This window comes from Lepisosteus platostomus, chromosome 20 (assembly GCF_059453375.1).
Source record: "Lepisosteus platostomus isolate fLepPlt1 chromosome 20, fLepPlt1.hap1, whole genome shotgun sequence".
NCBI classification, from domain to species: domain Eukaryota; kingdom Metazoa; phylum Chordata; class Actinopteri; order Semionotiformes; family Lepisosteidae; genus Lepisosteus; species Lepisosteus platostomus.
In genome coordinates this window covers 9,017,032-9,032,212 of record NC_142630.1, presented here as the reverse complement: position 1 = coordinate 9,032,212, position 15,181 = coordinate 9,017,032, and the positions used below count along the sequence as shown (strand labels likewise).

General features: G+C 37.6%; 1 protein-coding gene across 1 annotated transcript; it reads left to right on the top strand.

The window, feature by feature from the left end:
• Nucleotides 1–2,320: 2,320 nt before the first annotated feature.
• Nucleotides 2,321–14,323, top strand: ca7 (carbonic anhydrase 7). The gene is made up of 7 exons (XM_088614518.1): nucleotides 2,321–2,540; nucleotides 3,878–4,075; nucleotides 7,926–8,044; nucleotides 8,310–8,405; nucleotides 8,603–8,665; nucleotides 8,807–8,962; nucleotides 11,220–14,323. The coding sequence occupies exons 1-7, from the start codon at nucleotides 2,504–2,506 to the stop codon at nucleotides 11,337–11,339; spliced, it is 789 nt and encodes a 262-aa protein (XP_088470644.1). The 5' UTR covers nucleotides 2,321–2,503; the 3' UTR covers nucleotides 11,340–14,323.
• Nucleotides 14,324–15,181: the final 858 nt, after the last annotated feature.

Here is a 15,181-nt window from a genome sequence, read left to right as displayed (position 1 = left end):
GGAAATAACTCTACTCAAAACTGTTTCACAGGTAATGAGGTACATATTCACCTGTAAATGTACAAATAGAAAGATAACGTGTACGCTAAATAATTGCACATTTGAGCTTTGTTTCTGAACTACAATGTAATGTTTTGTTACTGAATTCCTGCTCTACAAATCCTTTAGGATAAATCAGTGATAGAGAAGCATTAAAGAGAAGAAAACATGGAGCTTGGTGACAGAAAGGCAAGGAGCATAAGCAGAACAGTCATTTAAAAAGCTGAAAACATGAAGCCATAAACTGGGTCACAAATTAAAATCAGAAAATAATCTAAAGTTATTTATGTATCCATAATATAAAGAGGTCATATACGTTATGAGAGAGAAGGAATTAGAGCAAAGAAATTCAGTTCAGTTCACTGGGTCTGGAAGAGCATTCAAGTTGTAGCAATAGCTAGATAAAACATATCAGGGTCTTTTTTTAACAAAAAACATCAATAAGACTTCTAATAATTGACTTCTAAGTTAATAATAATTAACAATAGGAAATCCCTTATTTTGTACATGGCCAAGTTGTGCTATTCCAATTATTTTCAACACAGAGTGAGTTTAAGAATGCTGGAGGTTAGAGTAAGTGGTTTTCAGTGCTGTCCAGTTGGTCAAAGCTAATTAAGAAGGATGTCTGATTGCTTGAAAATTAGCACTTATCCAAAAAGTACAAAATTGAAAGAACTGATAATAATTAATAATCGCTTACACTTATATAGCGCTTTTCTGGACACTCCACTCAAAGCGCTTTACAGGTAATGGGGACTCCCCTCCACCACCACCAATGTGCAGCCCCACCTGGATGATGCGACGGCAGCCATAGTGCGGCAGAACGCTCACCACACATCAGGTATCAGTGGGGAGGAGAGCAAGGTAATGTAGCCAATTCATAGATGGGGATTATTAGGAGGCCATGATTGGTAAGGGCCAATGGGAAATTAGGCCAGGACGCCGGGGTTACACCCCTACTCTTTTCGAGAAACGCCCTGGGATTTTTAATGACCACAGAGAGTCAGGACCTTGGTTTTACGTCTCATCCGAAGGACAGCGCCTGTTTACAGTATAGTGTCCCAGTCACTATACTGGGGCATTAGGATCCACATGGACCACAGGGTGAGTGCCCCCTGCTGGCCCCTCTTCAATTAGTCTCAGTTTACCCATTCATTGCAAAAATGAACAGAGAATCACTGTATAGGCATCAGTGGTTCACTACATATACATTCTATTGATCAACAGCAAGATTTGTAAATCTGATAGGAATCAGTTGTAAGGCAGCTTGTAGAATCTGTTTTGAGTCTCCATGTGCTTAGTTTCCCAATGATTGACATAAAAACTGCCATTATGATGCAATAAAGTATATATATATATTTATTCTGTTACTGAAAAGGAAATACTGATTCTAAAACCAAAGCACTTCCCCACACAAAGAGAACATGAGAACTCCACACAGACGTTGTCCTACTTTTGAACTCAGCACCCAAGAACCGTGTAAAACCTGCACTAACTCAACTGAGCCTCCTAAAAACAAGCTAGGATTTTCCATGTATCCTACAGACAAACTAAATCATGTGCCAGTAATCATTTACACCCATTTTCTGAGAAAGACAATAAAAAGTTTTAGTAACCGTAGTTAGGTTACAGTTATACAGTTACTACAGTTATCTTGCAGCAACAGCAGTAAAAGAACTAAAAAAAGAGTAATATTGTAATTTGTAATTTGCTTGATTTATATTGTGCTTGATAAGAACGTTGATTTAGAGTTCAATATATATTTATCAGTATGGCATAGCAGATGCGGTAAGATAAGGTTGAGAATACAGTCTTCCAAGTTATGAATGAAGATATCGTGTGACATTTGACATTGATTTTGACCGAGCTGTCACACTTACATTGTATATGGAGGATTTTGAATGACCAGAAACTGCAAGAATCTACAGCAGTTCCGATGTTGAACATTATCTCTGTAAAATACAGCTATACACAGCGAAGCTGCTACGGTAAATTAAATAGATTTGTCTAGAAGGTCTGAGCAACTTTATGTCCTATGTCGCGTTTTTGATAAAGCTGACACAATGCGCATCTGCAGCAGTAAATTTAACCAAGCTGTGGTTTGAAATCTTCAGATATTCCTCGTATGGCGCTGAAGAGGACGCGCGGAGGTCAGTCTTTACATTTTCGAACCAGAGCATCACGATAATGAACAAAAATTGAGAAAAGGAGCATCGCTTCTTAGCTGTGAGGGTATCTTCGAGGGGCGGAGTGAAGGATCTTTACAGTCCTCATTCGCTGAGCCTGACTCCACACCTCTGAAACTTCATCAGCACCGTGCCTTTAAAAACCTGCTCAAAACAGGGACACCTCATTTATCTCCAGCTTTATCCCACAGCCTTATCCCACAGACGTAACGTTGTAAAAGCCTTTAGTTATATGTGAACGTCGCCTCTGATTTGGGAAATCTAGAGGGATTACCAAAATGACTGGCCATCACTGGGGATATGGAGAGGAAAACGGTGAGTAACATCAGCGACAATATCGGCATGTTGCATCCCTCCATCCACTCAATAGGAATTCTTGTTATCGGATTAATTAGCTTATGCTTTCACGCGTTCTTGACAATACGATTCATCACAAAATGCAATGACACACGCTTTTCTATTCGATACTATTCTTATTAAAAAAACATTTTCAAGCCTTGGCGTTTTGATTGTACTGTACCTATAGTCGCTGCAAACCGCAAATACCTGAACTGAATACTGTGTAACTGCAATCCCTAATACAAAACAGTAGCCTGACAAGTAAATCCGTTTTAAAATTAGCTTCCAACTGAAACCTTGAGGTGACATTTAATCTATTTTTTTCTTAAGGTAACAGTTAATGCTAGATTAGCCCAGTTCTTCTCAAGGGATAACTCAATTATGTCCTATCAAGCTTGAAAATCTCAGGAGAACCTCTGTGGGGGTAGGGATACTTTTATGCTAAAATTAAAACGTCAAAGCAGACCGCGCTGAAGACAAACGAATCAGACCGAAAGACTTAACATTGCATAAGTGTGCCGAGGCAATATTTGTTCTAACACGTGGTTCAATATTTAAAATGATAGCTGTAAAAAAAATTGGACACTAAATAATAACAACTAATAACAAGAAGTTTGATAAGTCCCTATAATGTATGTTCTTGATGCGATCGCTAATGCAAGTAAACGCTTCTCATTGTCTCAATTAAAAATATATTGTAACAATTCTATGAGAAGGTGGAAGCTAACTAAACACGTCTTCTATCCTGCATTGTCTTCTAGTGTTATGAAGAAACTAGCAGTTGCATTTCTAGTATATCTGTCCATTAACATATACTTTTATCTATTTTTTGCTATGCTCCATAAATACCTTTCACAACTATGGATGGACAAGTCAATGTTTCCTTTTGGTGTTATTAAAATGCACAGACTAAGAAAACCTAATGATAGCGGCAAAAATAGATTTAAGTGAGGAAGGTGATCCATTTTAACAACACAGGCATTTTCAATGTGACCTTCCAAGAGGATGTTGCCTAAATAAGTTAAATACATACCCGTTTCTCAGTTGGACATTTATCCAATCCTGATCATGATTGATAATAGAAGCTTCACAGTAATTACACAGTAGGCTGTTAAGAACAACACCATGATCCAACAGTCAAAAAGGGGATAATTAAAACTATAAAACAGCTTAAAGATAGATGAAACTTCAATAATGTCTAAGAACAGGAGTGAATGGTGCACTGTTCTCAATCTTATTGTTAACATTTTTCTGTTCTTTATTGATCCTCTTGATGTAAAAGCAAAAGAATGATACTTTAATTTCTCATTTAGGTCCCTCTGAATGGCACAGGGACTATCCTATTGCCATGGGGAAACGGCAATCTCCAATAGACATCGTCTCTTCAGAGGCTGTCTATGATGCAAGGCTCTCCTCTCTGACTGTGTCCTATGACAGTTGTACGTCCCTCAACATCTCAAACAATGGGCACTCTGTAGTGGTGGAGTTTGAGGATGTGGATGACAAAACTGGTGAGTTTTACATGTCAGATTGTGCAATAAAGAATGATAGAAGGTAGAAGCACCTATTGAACATCTGCTCAACATAAAACAGAACAGAATCCAAATTCAACTCACATCCATCCCACATGCAACCCACATAAGGTAACCTTATGATAATACTAATTTTGAGTCCAGTGTCCAGGACATTGTGTATCATGGAAATAATGATTAAAACTGTTACCATAGTAGCATAAGACCGTGGATGTCAACTTTACTCCTACAGGTGCTTTTGTAAATATCCAAAGCCTATAAATTATATAACTATTGTTGAGCTGAGAGAAAAGTACAAAAGAGCTATAGTTTAAAAACGTCAAAATTCTTTTTTACGGAATTTTTAAGACCATCTCAAAAGCTGTGCTTCTGAAATACAAATTCACTGAATGATTATATCTATCTCAATACCATATCAAATGAATAAAAAGAGTGTTCATTTTACAATTTGAATTTAGTGCAAGAACACTTCTCCTTATACCGATTTAGTCTTCTGTATATGTAAAGAAAGTCTTCACACATGGTAAGCATGGTTCGCCAATTTTTGCGTACAAGGAACTTTATTTGCTTACTGAGTGCATGACTTTGCATAACCCTTTTTCAGCAGAACCATAGAACCGTGACCACATTAGTGCACTATGAGTGGGGGGTAGACTCAGAAAAGGAAAAGGGGACTAGCTAGTCAAAACACAGATATGCCCCATCCTAATGGCCATGGTTTGATGATTTTTTATTAATTGGATGAAATGTTATATTCACTTTTCAGAATATAATACATCATATATACTGAATTTATTGTTTGTTCCACTAATTATGTACCTGAAAATATGATAACTTATTAATAATAATTCATTACATTTATATAGCTTCATTCCAAAGGATGCCAAAGTGTTTTTTCCAAACGAGGGGACCTGCCAGCACTGAACTGCAGGACCCACATGATTGGGCACCATCCTGTATCAGTGGCCTCATTACACAGCAGATCAGATGGAGAAATGAGAAATTGCTTCACCAACTGAATTAAAAGGGGACTTGCAGGGAGGCCATACTGCGCAAAGTGGAATATAGTCAACTCATTGGTGTTAACACCTCCACCCTTAAAAACAGGGGATCTTCACTGATCAAGAAATCAGGAACTTGGTTTAGCATCTACACCAGTACAGCAGCAAGCTGGCTTTACCTGGAGTTCCCCCATCCCAGTAATAACCAGTGCAGCCTTGCTACGTTAATTAGATCTGACGTGATTGGGCTAGAAAGTTGGATTGATAATGTATATTATTATACTTATTATACTTAATATATGTTTTTTAATTACTACAGCATTTCCTGAAAGCGTTTTACATTACATCAACAATAATTGAAGTAACACGTCCCTTTGTTTACCTTTTTATCTACCACACCAAACTTCTGATTAAAAAAGGAAAAAGCATTACCTAAGTGATTAAACTAAATTTATTTATTTTCTTATTTATTTATTTATTTATTTATTTATTTTTATTAATGGCTTCTTAAAAAAACAAATGCCTTTGCAGCTACATTGCAGTGAAATTACACAACATTTCAGTAATCTTCATCATCAGGTTCAGAAGACAGACAATTTGCATGTTCAGGCAAATTCTAAGCCTTGAACAGGAACTAGCAAAACCACTCTTAATACTGGATTCAAATTACATGGCTGGTCATTTTGCATGCTGCATAATAAAGCACACTATTTTAAGATCAATTATTGTAAAACATATTATTTTAAACAAGACTATGTTTACAAGGAATCATAAGACCTGCTTGTTTCTGGAAAAGATTGAAAACCATTGAAATTTTTTGCATGCGTCAATTTCATTGAGCAAAGATTACGTAGGGTCTAGAGCTGGAGAAGGTTATGGGTCTCCAATAGACACTGTCCCCTCAGTGGCTGTCTATGATGCCTTCCTGTGCTCTATGACTGTGTCTTCTGACATATGTATGTGAAACTGGACCCTATAATCCCTGTCCCTGGAAGAGCAGACTTAAAACACAAGATGGTTTTAGCTGAAACTGAGCTAAGAGCTTTGAAATTTCTAATGTAAGCTTTGATATCAAAGTAATACATTTTGATAAATTGAATGATCAAGCTTGCTACCAGTGCTGGTCTTGACATGGTTTGCTAAGTTAAGTTGCTGCTGTATAAAAAATCAGACGTTCAGACGTATCACTGAAAGGTCTTGATTTGGTATAGAAGTATTTTTCCTCAAATAAGGTAATACTGGCTTCTACAGTTTGTTTATTTCAGCAACAACAGTGTTTTGCATGTTGGGAGTTATGAAAAAGCTTCTGAGCCATGTTGTTGAAGTCAATACTATGGCTTCTTTTAAGAGACAGATGGATGAAAACCTTGGATCAATTAACTATCAGATGGGATAGATGGGCCTCATCTTATTTATTACCTTTCTTCCAGCATGCAGATTACTCTAGGTTTTTCTTATGTTAGAGTGTTGGCGTATTTTACAGGAGGGTTTGGTCTGATTCCACACATATGTCCTCAAAAGTCTTGAAATGCAGTTGAATAGCTGGCAACTCTGCAGGCCTTGATTTCAGTGTCAGCTTGCTGCTTCATGCTTTCTGTATTACCTGTTTAAAATAACTCAGTCATAAAAAATATATTCTGTTAAAACATCAACTGAAAAGATCTAGTAATAAAACTATTAGCTATATTTTTTAAATGAAGTAAAACAATGCACATCCACAAGGACTTATAAACTATACTGTAGATTACTACTGACTGTGTCCATATTAGTTTTCATAATACTTTTTATATGAGCTATCGATGGACTAAGTGATACTTGTCATGGCTTTTTTTGTCTAATAGAAGTGATTGTTTACATATGTATGTGGCGATGTGATGTATGTGATGTTTATCTGTCTTCTGTCTTATTTCAATTTATACTGTACTGTATATGTTGTTTGTATGTCTCATCTGTGCTCTTGCTGTACCAATAACAAATTCCACCAGCTATTGTTGTGTGGCAATAAAGAATAATCTAATTTGATTCCCTTTCGATTGCTGTGTGTCTTGAGAACCCATTATCCATTAGGGCCAACCATTGCGTTTGAATGGAATTTAGATCAGGTGTCTAAGATGTTCAGTCTTGTACTTGGATCTTTGACCGTTTGCCATTCCGTTGTTGTCTTGACTGTCTGGTGTTGATCATTGTGCCAAACTATAAAGATACTTCCAATGAGCTTGAAAAACAATTTCAGGGTGCAAATACTAAGGTAAGTTGATACTTAAATATTTTTGTCAGATAAACTTTGCAAATGCTGACTAGGAGGGCTCCAAGGAGACCTTTTTGTATAATTATTTGCACACGGTGAGTACCGTGATGAATCTTTGAAATGAACCCATAGAAAAACTCCCCTGCATGATAATGATTCCATCCATCGATTTCCTGACCGCTTCTTTCAATTCAGTGTGGCAGGGGAGCCAGAGCCTATCCCAGTAAGCAATGGGCACAAGATAGGATACACCCTGGGCGAGGCCATCACAGGGCAGGCACAGACACACACACTCAGACCAGGACCCATTTTCCCAGAAGCCAATTAACCTACCAGCATGTCTTGGGATTGTGGGATGAAAGCAGAGCACCTGGAAGAAACCAATGCAAACAGAGTGAGAACACAGAAAATCCACACAGATGACACCCCAGGAATTGAACTCGGGGCCCCAGGACAGTGAGGCAGCAATGTTAAGCATTGAGCCACCCTTCCTTCCTGCTGATGATTCCCTGAATTGTTATTGTGCTATCTGTCGCTGAGAGAAAGAATGACAGGACAGCTTTGTGATTTGTCTTGGCAGTGATCAAAGGAGGTCCCCTGGATGCCCCCTACAGACTGAAGCAGTTCCACTTCCACTGGGGGGGGAAGGGCAGTCATGGCTCCGAGCACACTGTCAACGGCAAGTCCTACGTCTCTGAGGTGAGAGCAACGAATGGACCTGGAAATAAACTACAGCAGAACAACTGTTCTACATGGGATCTACAGCATAAAAAACAATTTCAGAGATGCACTTTCCTATCCCCCAAAATTATCCTACTGTATTAATAAAGCATCATCTTACAGAATTCTCACAGAACGCAATATGGTTTTTCTTCTCATTTATTACACACAATTAAAATGGACTGGACCTATTTTCTTATAAAACGCTTCCTTCCTAACCCATTTGTGGCGTTTCGCTCCACAGCTTCATCTAGTTCACTGGAATGCTGCCAAATATAAGTCGTTCGGGGAGGCAGCATCAGCCCCTGATGGTTTGGCTGTCCTTGGCATTTTCTTAGAGGTGAGAAGCACATTGTCTTCACTGACAGGGAGGTGGGTGGGGGGAGAGGTTGCTGGGAAGTGCCCTAATTTATTCTCTTTGCATGAGCCGGATGAGCTGTTCTGGATGTACTGTAGCAGGTGGAGCTATGTGTTACATGTATACTGAGACAGCGAAAGAACCTTCTGAATTAATGGTTTTATTTCTGTTTGTTTCAGACTGGGAATGAACACAGAAGTTTAAACAAGCTAACTGATGCTTTATATATGGTCAGGTTTAAGGTAGGTGCTTTTTTCTTACATGTAAATAAGTTTTATACCTTCTCTTTTTTCTTCTAGTCCTTCTGAATTCCTTTCTGCTGCTAAATGCATTATTCTGTTACTCAGAGACAAAAAATCTGATTGGATTTCTATGTTTCTCAGGAAACAGCTGCAGGTTTCAAGGGCTTTAATCCTAAGTGCCTTCTGCCAAACAGTCTTAACTTCTGGACATACCCCGGCTCACTCACCACACCTCCACTGTATGAGAGTGTCACCTGGATTGTCCTCAAAGAGCCCATCCATGTTTCGGAGAAACAGGTGGGCACCTCGATCATTTTAAGGAACACCAACCTGGATTTTACACACACTGCAACTAAGCTCTGCAATCTTGCACACAAGATAGAGGCTACAGCACTGACAAAATGCACATTATGTGAACAGGGACATGAACTTTAATAAAAAATACGTTTTTCATATATTTTGTTTATTCTTGTACAATTATTGATCTGTAGTTTAATTAGAATATCTATACATTTTAATTAAAAAGGTTTATTCAAATTAGTAACACTGAATAGTCTCATTTCAAATTTATATTTTCTTGAAAACAGATGAGGACTTGTTTAATTTAGAATGCGAAATGCCCTTGGTAAAAACTCAACATCTGCCAAGACAGTTAATTTTCATTGAAACCTGTTTGCAACCCACAGAGATGTTCTTTTCAAGATTCTTATTATATGGGGGGAAAGCAGAATTCTCTTTGAGATGTCTGTTTACAGTTCATGGAGAGCACAGTAAAATGCTACCCTTGCAAATCAGATTCTGAGAGCTGCAGGTTCAGAGTGCTTTCTTTTCTAAAATGTAATTGCGACTAATGGACTTGTGGATGTACTGTAATCTAATAAACATCTTGAGGTTTATATATTCCTATGACTGTTACAGGCACTCCGGACTCACTATAGTCTATGAAGTCCTTTTTGGTAATGCTGTTTAATGGACTATTAAAACTATATGAATTATGGAGTTACAGTCCCATATCAACAATATATGTCAGAGGCGGTGAATGTTAGAAGTGCCATATCCTTCTGCAAAGATTTGTACCATTATTAGTGAATATTACCCTTATACCGTGGTATCTATAAGACGTTTCTTTAATACCTGCTCTTCTCTACAGCTCTTCATCTTGGGTTGGCAAAAATCTATCAGGATTTCAATATACATGTTTGCTTGATATACTGTACATTACTTTGTGTGATAGGTAAAGTTTTCTGTTGCCTGACTCAAAATTAGCTGTGTGGATTTGTTTCTTGTAAGTCTTGGACAGGTTCCATGCCTCAATCCTCCCTGCTCCAATCTTCTGATTTCTTGGTACTTAAGCAAAAATGTTTTCCAGGAATCAGATTGCACAAGCACTTTTATGACTGTTTTGATGTTCAAAGATGAAATAGTACAAGACGATTCTGATTCCTCATTTTCTGAGATCTCTGCTCCTTACATGTTAAATATAAATCATCCGTGGTATTTGCATTTAGAATTTGGCTTGGGTTGTTTTGTGAAGCAGAATAGACTTGAACTCAAGTGCTGTTGATAGTTGTCAACAACCTGTTGACATTTATTATACAGTGCTTTTCTATTTGAGGACAAGAAAAGTGCTTTATAATGGCTTCTAATAATGGACTTATTGATTACCCATATCCATATCATAGTAGGATCTACACTGCATAAAGAGAAATGAGGGAAAACAATTCACATAGACAGCTTACTGTAGACTGGAGTGCTGATAGTAATCAAAAAGGACAAGCTGGCACACTGTATAAATCTCATTGGACATTTTATTATTTCCAGAGACGAAGAAATCATAGTCTCTTTGATCAAATTTATTTTAGATGGTGGGACATCCATCTTCTGACTGAGAAGGATCAAGTGTCTTGCCAACAAAAGTGCAAAGACCAGCATGTCTGCCTTTAGCTGTGACAAGCTCCTTGTGTTTTTGAGATGGAATTGTTGGTGTTATTCTTATTTGGAGTTGTTGCTGTTTCCAAATTTAATAAAAATTGCTTGAGGCTTTCACTCACCTCCTTAGTTAAAACTTTAAATAATCTGTTTAATCTGTTTTTACCAACAAATGGCATATCATTCTGTTCCACAGTTTCTACAACACCTTGATTCATCACCAAAACTGACTTGGTTCCACTAACTGTTGAGTCTACCTGAGGTTTTGCTCCAGTAGGCCAATGGCATTAAGTCATTGTTGTTTTGATAGGAGGGCATTTCAACTTTGTTCTATGTTTTTCTTTCTTGACTTTCACCAGGCTTGACATAAAACAGGTTAAAAAACCTCATCACATGAGCTCTCTCCACTCTCTCACTAATGAGGTGATCTAGTGCTTATGCAACAGTCAAAATAAATGTGTTGTATCACAAATGATCAATTAATCAAAATGATGGCACTTTGTGAAATGTAATTTGCGTTACATATTACAACTGATTTACCCAAAATATGTATGTTTCATTTAAAACGCAAAGTCAAATGTTTCTTCTGGTGCTCAGTAGACACATGCCTTCTTTCTCTCCACAGATGGAAAAGTTCAGAATGCTGCTGTTCACATCTGAAGAAGAGGAGAGGCAGCGCATGGTAGATAACTTCAGGCCCCCTCAGCCTCTCAATGGCAGAAAAGTCTATGCCTCATTTAAATAGAGGAAAGCCAAAGCCCGGGCCTGCAGGCTCCACCTTGTTCTTCCATTACACATCAGAACATTCAGCATCAATTCCAGATCTGTACAAACATCGATCACTCTTTGGGTCATGCATTCCGGCCTGGAGCCTTCCATTGTGAAAAAGAAGAGCCCTTCATGCAGTAGCTTCGCAACGGCAACAAAAACAAGACTCACATAATGTCTTTATGTGGTAAAGTGCATCATATCCACAGGCATATTACTAGCTATGGTGCACACTGTCTTTTGTGATTGAGGCCTACAGTCTTACATCTTTCATCATATTCGTGACCTCCAACGTGAGTCACAATGACATCACAGCTCCGCCTAATGTGCCCTGCAGTTCACCCACATGTGGAACTGAATTTGGCAGCTGTTCTCTTACCAGCAGGTCACACTCCTGCTTGCCATATGATCAGCTTGAAACAGCCATATTAATGTAAGGGTTACTGAGACAAGTCAGGTACTATATCTTGTTTTTTTGTATTTGGCCTACCCCATGGGGTAAAACCTCCTATTTGTGAACATGTGTTCTTGTGTGATTTGAAATATCCGCAGTGTGATTAAGTCCTCATCTAAAGGAAAGCAATGGTGGGACGTTTGTTTTGGAAGTTCTGTTCTGGAGGGAGAGTAATTTACTCCACATGGCTTCAGTATCATTCTTAAATACTGAGGGATTAAAATGTTCCCTCATCCTTTCTGACCTGAACGCTCCAACCATAATAAGCCTCAGTGCTCACACGTGCGCTGATGACAAGTGTATTTCCTGCATCCATACACTGAGGAAGCCTGCATTAACATGGTGAATGTGAAGTCTGGCAAACATAACAGTTCTTAAAATAGCTTTCTTCTGAACGTCAAGCAGAACCGTTTCCCTAACAAGAGAATGATAAAATGTTTAGTGTTACTTAAGCACTGAAAATGTACACTAAAGTTTTGCTGAGGTTTACTCCTTGTAGTATGTTTATATTATCAGTTGGCGTTGTTAATAATAGCTTCCAAGCACTGTAAAATATGGTAGACTTGGTCTTATGGATGGTTATTAAGAAAGGTCATTGGGTGACATGAATCCTAGAAACTCTTTGAGACACCTTGTCATAAAGAAAGCCATATAAAGCTGCTCCTATAATACAATAATTGCTGTAGAAATACATGTACATGATGTAATCCTGGACAGAATGTCTGTTCGGGGACATTTTCTCAGGTCATCTGACAAGCCTGATAGCTCTGTGATCTCAGTTCTAGGAGAACAAAGCTGCACCCCATAGTGAAAAACATCTGCAGACTCTAGTGGTGTGTTCAATGTGTTTAGTATGGCCTAAGGTGTGGGACTTAAGGAAAAATTACATACATGTAGTCACTTAATAGCCACTCTGTACATGAAACTTAACTGAGACTCAAGCCTGAACTTTGATGGCCATTCTCTAAACCCTGCTTGTCTGCTTCAAATAATCCTTCACAATGCAGATTGTAGATCGTTTGGTTTGATCCAAGCCCGTTATTATCCTTGAGGTTTATATTCTGAAGCTACCAATTTAAAGTCTGGAAAACAATAGGTAGTTTTTCTTTTCTTTTTACTACTATGCATATTTCACTTTAAAGATAAGCATTGCAATAGTAAGGTGTAAAATACAGGTCTTATCATGTAAAGTACTAAGTGCTATATCCCTAATCATTTGTCTGATTTTAAGGGATGTCTTTGAATATTTGCGCCATCAATTTGTAACACAACCTTATCTTTTTATCTTATGTTGCCTAACAAGATCAGGTTTTATTAACTCCTTAACCTTTGCTACTCATTGACATTGAGACTACACTAATATACAGCCATATCACCCTGCAACTCACAACTGGCAACCCATGAAGCTAAGCAGGGGTGAGCCTGGACAGCCATGGCGCACTACTGTATGGCTGCCGTCGCATCATCCAGGTGGATGCTGCACATTGGTGGTGGTGGAGGGGATCACCATTACCTGTAAAGCGCTTTGAGTGGAGTGTCCAGAAAAGTGCTATATAAGTGTAATTATTATTATTATTATAATACTGACAGACCCAGCTTATTCCCATTCATCCTGAATTGACATTCTTTATTGCATTGTGGTTTATGCTCCTGAAAATTGCTAAGCAAAGCCATACATTCAAATTCAAAACACACATGAAGAACATGGTGAGCATTCCTTTAGATTTGGGTGATAAAAATGTCTTCAGAACAACAAGTCAGAGATATTATTGATTATATTGATTAGTAAAGCATAAAACACAATGGGAAAAGACTTATTATAGCTAAGGTTAAGGAGCAGATTAGGTATTTTCTGTTAAACAGGTAATGAAGAACAAAGCTACTAAAACTTGATTGCTTTATACAAGGCAGCATGGTTTGTTGTAATCACTTAAAGTCACATTTAAAATGTGGTCTTAGCATGACTTTAGCGTATGCAGCTTATCATTTGTTATTAGTCTGATGGCAAGGAGCTGGAGTAGAGCCACTGTGTCACTATCTTCCATTGCCTTGACATACAATGTTTGCAGACATCATCACAATGCATAGTTATAATTGTGCAGTTATGCTGTAACTTGAAAGAGCTCATCATTGTACTCAGAAAGCTGCAGTTACTCAGTAACTGAAGGCCATTGTTAAGATGAAGGTCAACATGATAAATGTGTTGCAATTTCGCAAGAGCTCAGACAGAAATATTTCTTAATTCTTTATACTGTATCACGTAATGGACGTTTTGGCATTTCATTTTAAATTATGTTCTATAAGAAATGCTGTGGAGTTATTAGGCAGAGCTGCCCTCTCACCACGGGCACTAGCTGCTGAAAGAGAAGATATTTTTATTTTAGTTTCTCATGTTGGGATCGAGATGGAAAAAAAAATATTTAAAACTCAATTTGATCAATTCTATAGAATATATTAGGAATTATTTTGTTTTTGCAATAATTATAATAAATATTTATTGAATTAAACTTTTTCTGTGTCTCAGTGTATCATGGAATTCACAGTTGCTTCTGACAAACCTTAAACATGGAATTTAACATGTGTAACTATTAGTGACTAATAAGAATAACAGATTTGCGTGTCATATTTCAACTTGCCATGGACATTCATATTGTATTAAGTGTGCTTTGTGAACCCCTTGCAGCCATTAATTTTAAATGAAGCAGTTTAATAGTTTTACTAACAAAGTGGATGCTTTGTTCTGGGTGATTTTACAGTAATTGATACCTTAAACATAAAGTATAAAGTATTAGGCATGTCAAATAAGGATTTAAAAGAAATGGATATAAACCAGTACTCAGCACATTCCTACTGGTATCAATGCACTTATGCTTCACAAACTATATTCTTTTATTTAAATAATGTATGAATCAGAAAGTACAATGTGTGCAGTTCTACGTGGAGGGATGGTTCATTCTATGAGCCCTCTTAATTTTTATGATGTTAAAGATGACTTAATTCTCATTTTGCCTTGTGTCACAAAAGATTTTGCAGAATTCTCGGCAGGCTATTTGTTGGGTGGTGCTGATGTGAACCTGGATGGTTGAAAATAATATTAGTCTATCTAGGATAAAACAACCCAAGATTGTGATTATATGATTTTAGCGTGACTGCACGCCAGAATATGCAATTACTTATCATTATGGCATTCCAGTTACTTATGTAAGTGTGCCATTTACTGAACAACATACTGTATACAACAGAGCCCTCAGAGTCTTCTTTTCAGGTGCATTTGAATCTAGTTGTTATGATTCATTTTCCATCTCAGCCTTCCTAGGGTCAGATGAATCAAACATATCAAATACTAGAGCTGCGTCATCGTGCGT

Coding starts and splice junctions, on each gene's coding strand:
- ca7 (XM_088614518.1), top strand. CDS start 2,504: ATGACTGGCCATCACTGGGGATATGGAGAGGAAAACG. Junction 8,406..8,602: donor TCCTTGGCATTTTCTTAGAG/GTGAGAAGCACA, acceptor TGTTTGTTTCAG/ACTGGGAATGAACACAGAAG. Junction 8,963..11,219: donor TCCATGTTTCGGAGAAACAG/GTGGGCACCTCG, acceptor TTCTCTCCACAG/ATGGAAAAGTTCAGAATGCT.